The following is a 13,312-nucleotide window of genomic DNA, read 5'->3' as shown; positions in this document are numbered from 1 at the left end:
TCTGAACTGCTTCTTACTGAAGTTGGTGCGCCTTGTTTGCTGTGGCATAGACTGGATTAGGGCCTGCTGGATCTAGCTTTGTTTGTGTAACTTGAGCACTAATCCAGGCATTCTCTAAAGTATTCAGTTGTATTTATTACTGCTTGGTAGTAACTTGATTAAAGTTTAGCTATCATTCTAAGTCTTTTGGATTAAGCACTTGGGCTTCAGACCAGTTGTTTTACATTAGGAAGGTTTGTGGCATGCACTGTGGTGGCAGGACAGGTAGCTTTCATCCTTCTAAGTTGGGAACTGCTGATTGAGAGCCCAGTGTCTGTTATTCTTAAAGTGTATTAGTTCTGGTTTAAGCACTTGGGCTTCAGGCCAGTTATTTTACATTAAGAAGGTTTGTGGTCTGCACTCTTGTGGGAGAAGAGGCTGGACTCTGCCCTTCTGAGCTGGGAATTTCTGGTTAAAGGTTTATAGTGCCTGAATATTTGAACTGTATCTTACTGAAATTGGTGCACTTTGTTTGCTGTAGCATACACTAGATCCAGGCCTGCTGAATCTAGCTTTGTTTATATGCTTGTTGTTTGTTTGCTTGTTATTTCCCTGGAACGCTAATTCCACCTAATACGGCTTCTCAGCTTCTGTGGATCACTAGTGATATCTGCATTGCTTACTGTACTTATTTCCTTGTTTCACTTGAAAGAAAGTTACTGTTTGTCGTTTTTGCATTTAAGTTACCTGTAACACATTGCACTTAAGTTACCTGGCACTTGCTCACTAAAGCAATTATATGTCAGCACTAAAAATTAAAAGCACTACACCCTCACTCCCCACTGGCCCTGGTTTTCAATTATTAAGGAATTCCCAATATTATTCTAGCATGTCCAAAGGTCAGTTGTCAATCTCCTCTCCGGTCCAGCTGGTGAATCTGGGAATCTTGAGGCAATGTTACAACTGCCTCATGTACACAGACAACCCTCACCTCCTCCCAACAAATTCCAACACATGTGAGAGATGCAACCATATAGCCAAACTGGAGGCTAAGCTCTCTCAACTCAGTACTGGCATAACCAGTCAGGAGGAGAAGGAAACCACACTCACTACAATTCCAGTCTCACATAGACCTACCACGACAGCAAACCAAACACATAATCACACAAAACATACTGGAGGCTCTAAATAAAGATCTGCCAAGCAGCAGAGACCTCCAAAGCAGACACCCAAGCAGCCGCTACCCCAAAACAAAACACGTGCAACACATATCTCACAAAGCCAGTGTGCCAAACAGTCACAGCCCTTAAGACTAAACAACACACCTGATACACTTGTAATAGGTGACTCTATCGTCAGGCACACTGACGTCCCGCTCACCAGGCTGAACAAGGAGAGGGTCACGGTGAGCTGCCTGTCGGGCGCTAGGATCCGCCACATAACAGAAGCACTCAGGTCACTCCAAGGCAAGTACAAATATGACTCGGTCATTGTCCATGCTGGTGTGAATGACCTGAGACGTACCTCCCTGGACTACATGAAAAGAGACATAAAGGAGCTCTCTGAGCATGTAGCCCAGGCCGGTATGACCCTGACCTTGAGTAGCATCTTACCCTCACCAAGAATGATGCCACAATATGAAGACAAGATGATCAATTTCAACAATTGGCTTAAGTACTGGTGTCATTCAAAGGGGATCCAATGCCTGTCAGCTTGGGATGATATGCTCGAGAAGCCACGATGCTTCGCTAGGGACGGCTTGCACCTGTCACCCCTGGGCTTCGGATATTGGCAAAGGCTCTTGCTACCCCCATAGTGCCTTTTTAGGCAATGCTCAAAAGACAAACCCACCTCCATAGGTATCACAAGGGATAAGAAACTAAGAGTAATGCTACTCAACGCCAGAAGTCTAAACCTCAAGATGCACGACTCAAACTCTCCTTAGCATGGAGAACATCGATATCTGTGCAGTAACAGAAACCTGGTTCAGGGCTCCCGAGAGCACCCCAGCACTACCAGGTTATACCTCATACCATGCTTTTCGCCCCAAAACTTGGACCGAACCACAAAAGGAGGGGAGTATCGATATTCATCAAAGATACCCACACCTCCAGGTTGGTGGCAAAGCACGAAGCATCAGAGACTATCCATGTGCAACTAACAGTGGGTAAAACTGCCTTCCAGTTTATAGCCTGCTACAGACCACCCTCCCAAACCCAGGAACCCCACTCGGCCTTCCTGAGAACACTGGAAAATATGAAGGTCTCTCCAAACACCATTATATTGGGCGACTTCAACTACCCAAACATAGACTGGGAGCATTACTCTAGCTCCAACACCCTAGCCCAAAGGTTCCTAGAATTTATAAACTCAAATGCTATGGAACAACTTGTTACCACTCCCACAAGAGGGGAAAACATACTGGACCTGATCATCACCAACATGGGGACTCAATGCTCCAGACCAGAAGTGTATCCCTCACTGGTAAGATCAGACCATAAACTAATCTCACTGGATATTCACATCCCGACCCCACCCCCTGCCCAGAAAACCACAGTGAAAAACTTCTCTAAAGCAAATTTTACACTCCTCAAAACTGAGGGAATCCTTCAAAGCCCCCGGGCCTGTGGAAAATACGGCCCAGACCGCAGAATCCTTTATAAACGCATTCTATGAACACCTTCAGGCATGCATGGATCATGCGATCCCAAATAAAACCAAGACCCAATCCTCCAAAGGCAGACGTCCTGTCTGGTGGACCCCAGCCATAAACAAACTATACAATAGAAGGAAGATGCTACTGAATGAAAAACCAAAATCCCAAGCCGGGAAGGGAACACTGATCACTATTAGCAAAAACTACGGGCACACATAAAATTGTCTAAGGCCAGCTTCAAGAGAAAAATTGCACAGGACACTAAGGATAATCACAAGGCTTTCTTTAGTTATGTTAGGAACCTGGGTGGTAATTCCCAGATATGCTCAGAATTAGTCCAAAATAACAAAAAATACACCGAACCCACAGACATTGCCAACATCCTAGCTGACAGGTTCAGCACAAACTCCCTCCCCCCACCAAAAGGTCAAATATCTATCCCAGCAGAGTGCTGTCCCCCTGACATCTCAGATGCTCAGGTAAGAGCTGCCCTCTCCAAAGCAAAAACACAGCATCAATGGGACCAGATGGTGTCCCGGCTGCGCCCTACATGAACTCCAAGAAGAGCTAAACCCAAACATAAAACTACTGTTCAATCTCAGCCTTACTACAGGATATGTGCCCAAAGAGTGGCGTACAGCAACAGTGGTCCCTCTCCATAAAGGTGGTGCCTCAACGGATCCTGGAAACTATCGCCCCATAAGCCTGACTAGCTTGGTCTGCAAAGCTATGGAAAGGATCATCATGGACCTCATAAATAAAGATATTGGGGACCTACAAACACTGGATCCTACCCAGTTCGGCTTTGTTAAAGGCAGATCCTGCCTCTTAAACCTGGTTGATTTCTTTGAAACAGTCACCAAGGCCATTGACGAGGGAAGGTGGTCCACACAGCCTACCTGGACCTCGCAAAAGCCTTCGATACAATACCCCACATTATAGATAAGCTCACCAGCTTAAATATAAACCCCTATGTCACTAGATGGATTGCAAACTGGCTCAAGGACAGAACCCACATGGTTAGAATTGCTGGAGCCATGTCAGACTCCAAACCAGTTACAAGTGGTGTCCCACAAGGCTCAGTCCTGGGACCTCTCTTGTTCGGTATATATTTCTCGGAGGTACAGGCCAACACAGAAGGACTGTGGCTGACCAAGTTCGCAGATGACTGCAAACTGGGCCATAATCGACTCTCCAGCCGACACAAGCATCCTCCAAAAGGGCCTCATAGAAACAGACAACTGTTGCCAGAGCCATGGCCTCAAGCTAAATGCCAAAAAGTGTATAGTCATCCCCTTTGGCAAAAACAAAGTGCCCACAAATTACCACATAGGTGAAAATCCATTAAGTACAGAAGAAGTAATTAGGGACCTGGGGACCCAAGTTGATAGCAATCTCTCATTTGACAACCACGTGGCCAAAGTGGTTAGAAAAACATTTTATATAGCTCGCCTAATCATGAAGGGATTCACATCTAGATCAGGGGAGGTCATCGTGCCTCTTTACTCATCCCTCATCAGGCCCATAATTGAGTACAATGCCCCTTTTGGGATGTACCTTACCAGACACCTGCAGCAACTGGAAAGACCCCAAAAGTACCTCACCAAGAGGATCAAAGGGCTCAAACAGATGCCATATGCTGCCCGGTTAAAGAAACTCCAGCTCTACTCAGTGGCATACCGCCTGTTCAGAGGCGATCTGTGCCTGACGTATAAAGCCATGTCCAACCCGGAATTAATGGACATGCTGCACCTCAGAAAATCCAAATCCCATCGAGCTACGCGACTTGAACCTCAGCACTGAAATAAATAGGACATGCTGGAGGGACAGATTCATAACCCAGAGGCTCCCTTCACTCTGGAATAAAATCCCAGTCCAGGTTAGGCAGAGTCCCTCATTGACTCTCTTCTTGATGAGTGGATGGGAGATCGTAGGTTTACCCCGGGTATCACTTCTGTGTCACTGTTAGACAGAGGCACAGTATACTAACCTCGAAAAAGGGCATAGCAAAATAAATTTAAAATGGGTGGCGAAAGCCAAACACATTCTGGCTAGGCTTATAAATGCCCTAGGGCAGATAGCCTAGTATGAACCTATGAACCTATGAGTGAGACTGATAAACTACTCTGCTCTGAGATAGCACAAACAAGAAATAATAATGGTGCTGACTACTGTCTCTCTTACTCAGCAACCTCCTAATGTCTCCAACATGGGAGGAGATCTACCCAACCCCAGCCCACACTAGTTCTAGAAATTAGGCTGAAAGAGCAAGACATCTGCCTGCAGCAGAATTCCAACATGTAATGAACATAACAAATCAACGATTCCTATGATGAACATGTACTTGGTTGCTCTCTTTGCCACTTGTCCTGGCCATCCCATAGCTCAATTTCCTTAAACTCCCTCTGAAAAACTTACCTTTTTTTCCTTTTACTTCCAAAAATTGTGTGCAAAGGGGTTCAGTCAGGAGTACTGTACATTTTCATCAAGCCTGTAACACTTGATACATTATTTCTTACATACAGTTTTAATAACTTTTAGTATCAAACAGAAAACTAATATGATATGAAAAAGCATATTCAATTCTCAAAACAGACAAAAAACAATATTTCATAATGAAATTAGATACAATCCTTTGTGCATTACTAAATGGGATAACTTTTAATTTCTCCTTAAATATTCATACTAAACAGTAACAAAATTCCAAGTAGACTTTTATTCTTCTTGTCTAACTAAAGCTCTGTGGAATAGAAGAGGAAGTTTTCTGCACACATTATCTGTAATTTAACTAAAGGTATGTGGAACAGGAGGAGAGGTTTTCTAATTATTTGTACTATCTCTCACCAACCAATACAACTGGAATGACAACAAACGACCTTACCGCAGTGAGGTTGCCAAGGTCTTTCCAAAAGGAATAATTGGGGTACTGCTCCATACCTTTGGCACCAACAACCAGCCTCTGGTACAGAAAGCCTACAATAATGTAGACTGCAACCAGGGAGAAAAACCTACAGGTATGAGTAAAGAAAATCAAATCAGTAGTTTTAATCTTTTTTTTTCCAATTCTAAATGAAACAAATCAAAAATCAAATACATTTCAGGAAAAAACATCTTAAATGCAAACAATGAAGAAATATTAACAAAAGGGATAGTAGTACATGTGGTGATTTTGCTTAAAAGGCAACTAGGTAATGATTCTCAGCACTGCTTCATCTGCTATGCATCAGTAATAACCTAGCACCACTCCTGCTACTAATTGGATTTAGAGAACAAAATGGCAATGGCTGTTGTCACACTAATGTTCTTTTTCAGCTAGGGCTTCTTATCCCATAGTATACTGTGTGCATGAACAACAATGCTAAGCCACTGTATTCATGAACAGAGTGAAAAGGTGTTCAAACACACTGCACATCGTTTACTACGCCAAGTTTACTTACCATGATTCCCACATATGAATCACAGTAGTCAAAGGCAGCATAGAAAAGACCTCACAGTTTTAATGAATGATGCACAGCAACAAAGTCACCATACTCACCAGTGTAGACATACTCCTATGCTCCATACAGTAAAAATGCTATGCAGCATGACAGCACCAAACACAACAGGAACAGTGGTTCAGTATGACATACCTAGCTAGCTACATGCAGCTACCTAGCAATGCAAGTCCGAGATGGCCAATTCTCAGAATACTCCCTTTACTCCAAAGTATGGCAATCTTGGAGTTGGAGTATAAGTTGGGGGTATGGGGGACTTGCCCCAGACATCGGGGGGGTTGCAGGGGAGCATGCCCCCCTTCAAAAAAGTTTAAAGGAGAATAGTGATTTTTGAGATTTGCTCTTTTCCTGTAATATAAGTTTTTTTTTTTCAGCGTGTTCTCACTCAGCAATACAACTGCTGACATGTCAGTAGGAATCTCATGATGGGTCTGTCCTCGTCTATAAAGTTAGTATCTTATCTGTTCCACTCTACTTCCTTCCTGACCTGCCCACTGGTCTCTGGTATCTACTGAAGAGAACTGTGTAGGCTCACAGTCCTTGCATGGTTCCTGTGCACATCTGGTAACACTTGTCCAGTAATCCTTCTATGAAGTAGTACTTTTTAATGCCAAGACTGAACTTCATACTTTCAGTCAGAAAATGGCTTCATATTTGCCCCCCTTGTTCTCTTTAAACCTAAACAAACTGCACGTCTCTCTGTCCTTTTCTAGATTACTTTTGGTAGCAAATCAGCAAAACAAATGGTTAACTAGGTCTTTTACACTTAAATTTTCAGTTTTCATTGGACAACATTTACTAGTTTATCACTATTCAAAGAATACATATTTTTTTCCTATGGCCCCTTTCTGATTATGTAGCTCTCCATTCTGGTCACCCTACTGACCCAAGTGACCCCTTATTGACAGCCTTATAGCTATTTCTTTCTTTGGGGGAGTAATGGTTGAGTGGAAATGATGCAGGAACATAATCAGTGAGGAAATTCGAGGGTTTTCTCTTTAAGCCAAAAACACCTACTTACTCACAGTTTAGCTGCTCAGGACTCATGTGTTCACTGCTGATTGTTAATATGTACACTCCCAGTGTGAGACATTCAAATACACAGATTATGTTAAATAAAACTTCTCTGAGTTTTGGCAACCTAGAAAGCAGTACATTTACAGACTGAGGTGTAGGGAAAGAGACCCCATTGTGAAGTGTGAGCCAGGGCCCCACCCCCCCAAGAAAACTTTTCAAGCTCGCTGCTGATTATGAGTGTAGGGCAAGTCAAGTGATCAGCAGTGAGCTGGAGTTTATAAAGTTGTTCCTTTAAGCTTTTACTACCACTAAGCATCAAGGTTTTGGGTGCAATAGGCATCACTGAGGATGTGTCGTTCACTCCCACTAGTGATGCAAATGTTCAGGACTGTTCTGACCCCCTGCTGGAGGCAGCACTCCTGCATAGTTTATGGTATCCACCAGGGACTCGGTATTGTTCCCGCCATGCACTCCAAATGCTTCCCTTTGAGACAGTAGAGTGGGCCCCCACCCCTTCATTTCTCTCTCATACCATCTAGCTCTTCCAGTGTTGCGGCTGCTAGCTGAACCTGGAACACGTCATGCTCAGGATTTCATCTCTCTACACTACAGAGATGGCAATAACAAAACTCAGAAATGTAATAATAAATTTGGGTAATGTCTCCTAGATGTGGTACTGACAAAAATGCCCATACTTCTTTTTATTTTTTCAGCAAAAACTGTTCTGCTAGTGCAGTATCTGTGATGGCATCAGTGTCTACACTGTATTGCCATGCTTCAGGTTCCAGTGAATGATGTATAAATATTCCTTCCTTCTGCAGAGCCAGGTTTCCAATTCTTGTCGACTAGAAATATTCATACTGTAAAGACATCCAATTCCTCTGAATGATTATTAACATGGTTTTTCAAATTTTCTGCACCCTCCAAGCAAAACCACTGGTAGTTCCTGTCAAATCGTCGATTTCTTTTAGATCAAATCCAACAATGACTGCATTCTGAAAATTTTAGTAATTTGCTCTAAAATTCTAGGGCATTACACTTCATAAAAATGAAAAGCAGATTTGCTCAATTTGGACTGACAACTTCTTGAGGCTCGAAAGAGGTCAAGAAAACCTGGGACTCTGAAGAATGAAGAAGCAGTGGTAAGTGTACTCTCAAATGTCCAAGCTCCAGAGGAAAATGCACAATTGGATTTTTTTTTGCATTAATACTCTTTATAATGAAAATGTATAGCCACAATAAACAAAGGTTTACCTGACTAAGACTGACATAGCACAGGCTATCCTGTGAACTATAAAACAAAAATCCCAAGTGTGTGATTATGATGGCAGGAGATTTTAACCAGACCAAGCTGAAAACAGTGTTACCACACTACTATCAATATATGAACTTTGCCATAAGGGGAAGCAACTATATTAAACAAAGTATATCCAAATGTCAAGCAAGCTTTCCAAGCAGTTTCCCACCCACACAATTCCATCTTGCTGACTCAGCCTATAAAAACCCATGCTGCGCTGCTAAGAGGAAAACCTTCCAGGAAACTAGTAAGGATCTGGCCAGAAGGCACAGTCTCAGCCATGCAAGACTGTTTCAAATGCACTGACCTGAACCTATTCAAAGAGGCTGCCACCACAGAACAGCACGTAAACCTGGATGAGTATACTGAAACAGTAGTGGGGTAATGTGTCGAGGACGTGACCATCTTGAAGGACATAACTGTAAGGGCATACCAAAAACCATGGCTCACTAGTGAAGTCTATGAGCTACTGAGAGAAAGTAATGGTGCCTTCAAATCTGGAGACAAGGATGCCCTGAAAGTTGACAGGGCCAACCTGAGCAAGGGAGTAAGAGCAGCAAAACATGCTCATGGGCTAAAAATACAAAAAAACACTTTGCAGATCAAAAGGACCCTAGGCAGCTGTGGAAGGGCATCCAGTGCATTACTGACAACAAACCTCCATCAACACAAAGTGTAGATAATACAGACTTTCTAGACAAACTTAACACCTTCTGCAGCAGTTTTTAGGAGACAAACAACACGTCACCAAATAAACTACCCATGGACAGGGATGTCACACCACTATGTCTCAGCCTGGAGGCTGTCCGAAAAAACCTAAGAAAAGTCCACCCAGGTAAGGCAGCAGGTCCTGACATGATTATAGGTTTATAGGATGATACTAAGCTACTGGCCCGGAGGCCCTTATAAGCCTAGCCAAGAATTTCATCCATGTTCCCTCAAAGTCAGCACCTGTTTCCTCTGTCCAGCAGGGAAACAGGTGGGATCCCAGGGGTATAGTTTCTGTTTCCCATCCAGTCATCCAGGTTCCTCTTAAAGAGGGCTAGAGAGGTATTCTGCTTGACATGGAGACGGAGTCTATTCCACAGACGGGGGGAGTCTCTGGGAAATAAATCTATCCCTCCAACAAGTTCTACTAATGTCACAGACCAGGTTAAGGCCTTTCGTGTGGGTTGCGTGAGTGGAGGTTGTCTTATGGATATGCAGCAGCTCCATCAAGGCTGGGTCTGAAATGGCCTTGTATGCCAGACACAGGTCACCTCTAAGAAGTCTGTATGAGACTGAGTAGAGGGACAAGGCTTTCAGCCTATCTGTATAGGACAGGTGTTTGAGACCTTGGAGTTTCCTGGTCAGGAACCTCTGTGGTCTATCCACCTGCTGCATGTGCTTGGCAAGGTACATGGTAAAGGGGGCATTGTACTCTATAATGGGTCTGATAAGGGAGGAGTACAGGGATGTTACAGCCTCCTTGCTCCTGGAAGAAATACCCTTATTTATGAGGTGGGCCATGTAGAAAGCCTTCCGTACAACAGAGGCAACGTGGTGGTCAAAAGTCAGTTTGCTATCAACCTGGGTGCCCAAGTCCCTCATAACTGATTGCATGCTTAGTATGTTGTTATTAATCTGATAATTAGTGGGGATGATACTGGGTCATCTACTCACCCACTGTGTAGCTCAAGTGGCACCTGGCTTCATCACACATTTCTCAGACAGGCTAGTGTGCCAAGATGCTTCAAGTTTGCCATCATCATTCCTCTGCCAAAGAAGTTATCCCCAGTCACACAGAATGACTACCGACCCACTGCACTTACACAGGCGGTGATGAAATGCTTTGAAAGGATGGTCAAAGAGCACACATTATGTTATCTGCCTGCATCTTTTGTTCCTTTACAATTTGCTTACAGACCAAAACGCTCCACTGTGGAAGCTATATCCTTGGCACTACATCACACCTTGAACCATACTGAAGATAAAAATTGCTAAGTACGTATGTTGTTCATAGACCTCAGCTCAGCCTTCAACACTAATACCACAGAAGCTGTTGTCTAAACTAAGTCAACCAGGCATAGAAAATGCACTCTGCAACTGAATCCTCAACTTTCTGACAGAGAGGCCCAAAACCATTCAAGTTGGCAAGAACCACTCACAATGCATCACCTTGAACACAAGGGTCCCACAAGGTTGCATACTAAGTCCACTTCTCCTCACTACTGACCCACGACTGCTCTGCAAAACAGACAAAGCACATCAACTTTGCTGACGATACCACTGTGATTGGCCTCAGAGAGGAAAAAAACAACTCACCAGATGGTGCACCAACAATAACCTAGCACTAAATGTTGACAAAACAAAAGAAATCATTGTTGACTTCAGGAGGAAGCAAGGGTCCCACACACCCATCATCAGTGGTATGGCAGTGGAAAGGGTCAAAAGCACCAAGTTCCTAGGGTTGCACATCTCAGATTACCTAAGCTGGGCAACAAATAACTCCAGCCTTGTAAAGAGAGCCCAACAACCTCCCTCCCCACATCCTCATAACCTTCTAAAGGACCACAATAGAAAACATACTAACATCACAGTCTGGTATGGAGATTGCAAGGCATTAAAGAAGGTTGTAAAGCAGGCCAGGAAAATCACAGGATCAATACCCCAAGTCCTTACAGGACCTTCAATCTTGCAGATGCTATGGTAAGGTCGTAAAACTGATAAAGGACAAGTATAACCCCACACATGGACTGTTCCACCTCCTGTCTTCAGGGAAACAATACAGAAGCATCAGGTGTAGAACATGAAGATTTTGGAATAGTTTCTTTAAACAAGCGATCAGACTGCTGAACAATTAACCTTAACAATGTCAACACTCATTCAGTTTGTGAGAACACCATCAATGAAATATGATCTTTACCATTGTAGAATTAAATTACTCTATTTATCCAAGTTATGCAATCTGAAGTAAATTACTTCTTGCACAAGTACAGAAACTGTGACTTATGCTATGCCGCTATCCTATCTTAAAAATGGTGGTAGGGAAGTTATGTGTGTGTGTATTTGTATCTATACTGTCTAAAATATCTTCCGTTATATGCTACCTTCACCCTCTTGTGAAAACTGTTTTTCAATGCAGACAAGCCTAAAGCAACAACATTTCATCCAGTGATGCACTGCATTTATTGATCTGAATGACAATAAAGTTTACTTTCTGACTTTTGATGCAGAATTGCCAGGAGACATTTAATCACAGCCAACATGAAATCATCTTCAGCATACTAGTGTCTCCTACAGTAGAGATGAATGCCACTATCCATCTTTCCTTCAACAGTGACGTCAGACAGTCGCAGGTCTTCTTCACACAATCATTTAGCTGGATGCCCTCATTTCCTCTGGCTTTCTTCCTGCCCCTCCCAAAACCTCACCAAACTGCCTTCTGCTCGTATGCCCAAACCATCGTAACACATAGGTGACAGTCCCCTAAATACAGAAGACATAATAAGGGATCTGGGGACCCAAGTAGATAGTAATTTCACCTTTGACAATCACATTGCCAAAGTAGTTAGAAAATCCTTCTAAGTGGCCAACCTAATCACAAAAGGGTTTACATCCAAATCAAAAGAGGTCATTGTGCCCCTCTACTCATCACTCATCAGGCGTCTATCATATTATTGTACAATGTAAATAGCGAATGCTATTTCATTGTACCGATAATATTGAAACAACAAAATAGTGAACAAACGGAACAGCGAATTAATCCGCTCCGGAAAAAAAAAAAAAAAAAAACTAAACACAAATTTAAGTGGGGGGGCTTCACTCCCCCCCCCCCATGTAGGAGGCTGTGCCCCCACACCCCCCTACTTAAATATACCAACTCCGAGATCGCATCACAGTGGAGGAAATGGCAAAGTCCTGAAGACGGCCCACCAAATTTTTTCCCTAGGAAAAAATTTGATGTTCTGTGACTTTGCTATTTTGCCATTTCGACAGTATCGGATCGACTAAATAGGTTCATAGGTTCATAGATTAGTTCTAGGCTAACTGCCCTCATGGGCCATTTTAAGCCTAGCTAATTACCCTATGTAAGAATCAAACCCTGCAACTTGTGTATGTAAGGTAAACACCTTACCCATTATGCCCAGTAAAACCCCATTTGCTATTTAGTCCATTCGATAGAGTCATAAGGACCCACTCATCAGACCCATCATACAGTACAATGCCCCATTTGGGATGTACCTTACAAGACACCTGCAACAGCTGGAAAGACCACAGAAGTACCTCACCAAGAGGATCACTGGCCTCAAACAGATACCCTATGCAGCTTGACTGAAGAAACTCCAGCTGTACTTGGTTGCATACCGCCTACTCAGAAGTGATCTCTGCCTGACATACAAGGCCATGTCCAACCCAGAATTGATGGACATGCTCCACCTGAAGAAAACCTTATTCCCTGGAGCCACACGCTCTAGGGATCTAAATCTCACCACAACAATAAATAGGATGTGCTAGAGGGATAGATTCCTGTCCCAGAGATTTCCCATGCTTTGGAACAAGATCCCAATCTACATTGGGCAGAGCTCCTTGCTAACACTCTTCAAAAGAAACCTTGACAAGTGGATGGGAAACAGAAAGTTTACCCCGGAGATCACTTCAGTGGCTCTGCTGGACAGAGGCACAGGGAACCAATCTAAGGGGGCGGCGAAAGCCAACACATTCTGGCTAGGCTTATAAATGCCTTCGGACAGATAGCCTAGTACCTACCTATAAACCTGTTCTATGACATTCCCTGCAACTAGACCTACTCTGCTTTCTGTGGTGACATCATCATTTCTTAGCCTGTAACAGTGTGCATTCTAACACCAGCTTCAGGCACCTCCATCT

At 43.4% G+C, this 13,312-nt stretch overlaps 1 protein-coding gene across 2 annotated transcripts in view; it reads right to left on the bottom strand.

Moving 5' to 3' along the window:
• Nucleotides 1-13,312, bottom strand: part of M6PR (mannose-6-phosphate receptor, cation dependent) — a 648,471-nt gene that overhangs the window by 112,235 nt on the left and 522,924 nt on the right. For both annotated transcript variants that reach the window (XM_044079663.1, XM_044079661.1), the window contains exon 6: nucleotides 5,517-5,643. In XM_044079663.1, coding sequence (XP_043935598.1) covers nucleotides 5,517-5,643 — 127 coding nt within the window. The remainder of the gene's footprint in view (nucleotides 1-5,516; nucleotides 5,644-13,312) is intronic.

The sequence above is a fragment of the Protopterus annectens genome, chromosome 8.part0, assembly GCF_019279795.1.
Source record: "Protopterus annectens isolate FY-2018-M chromosome 8.part0, PAN1.0, whole genome shotgun sequence".
Classification (NCBI taxonomy): Eukaryota; Metazoa; Chordata; order Ceratodontiformes; family Protopteridae; genus Protopterus; species Protopterus annectens.
Note: the sequence above shows the minus strand (reverse complement) of the source record. Positions and strands in the feature narration are given on the sequence as shown.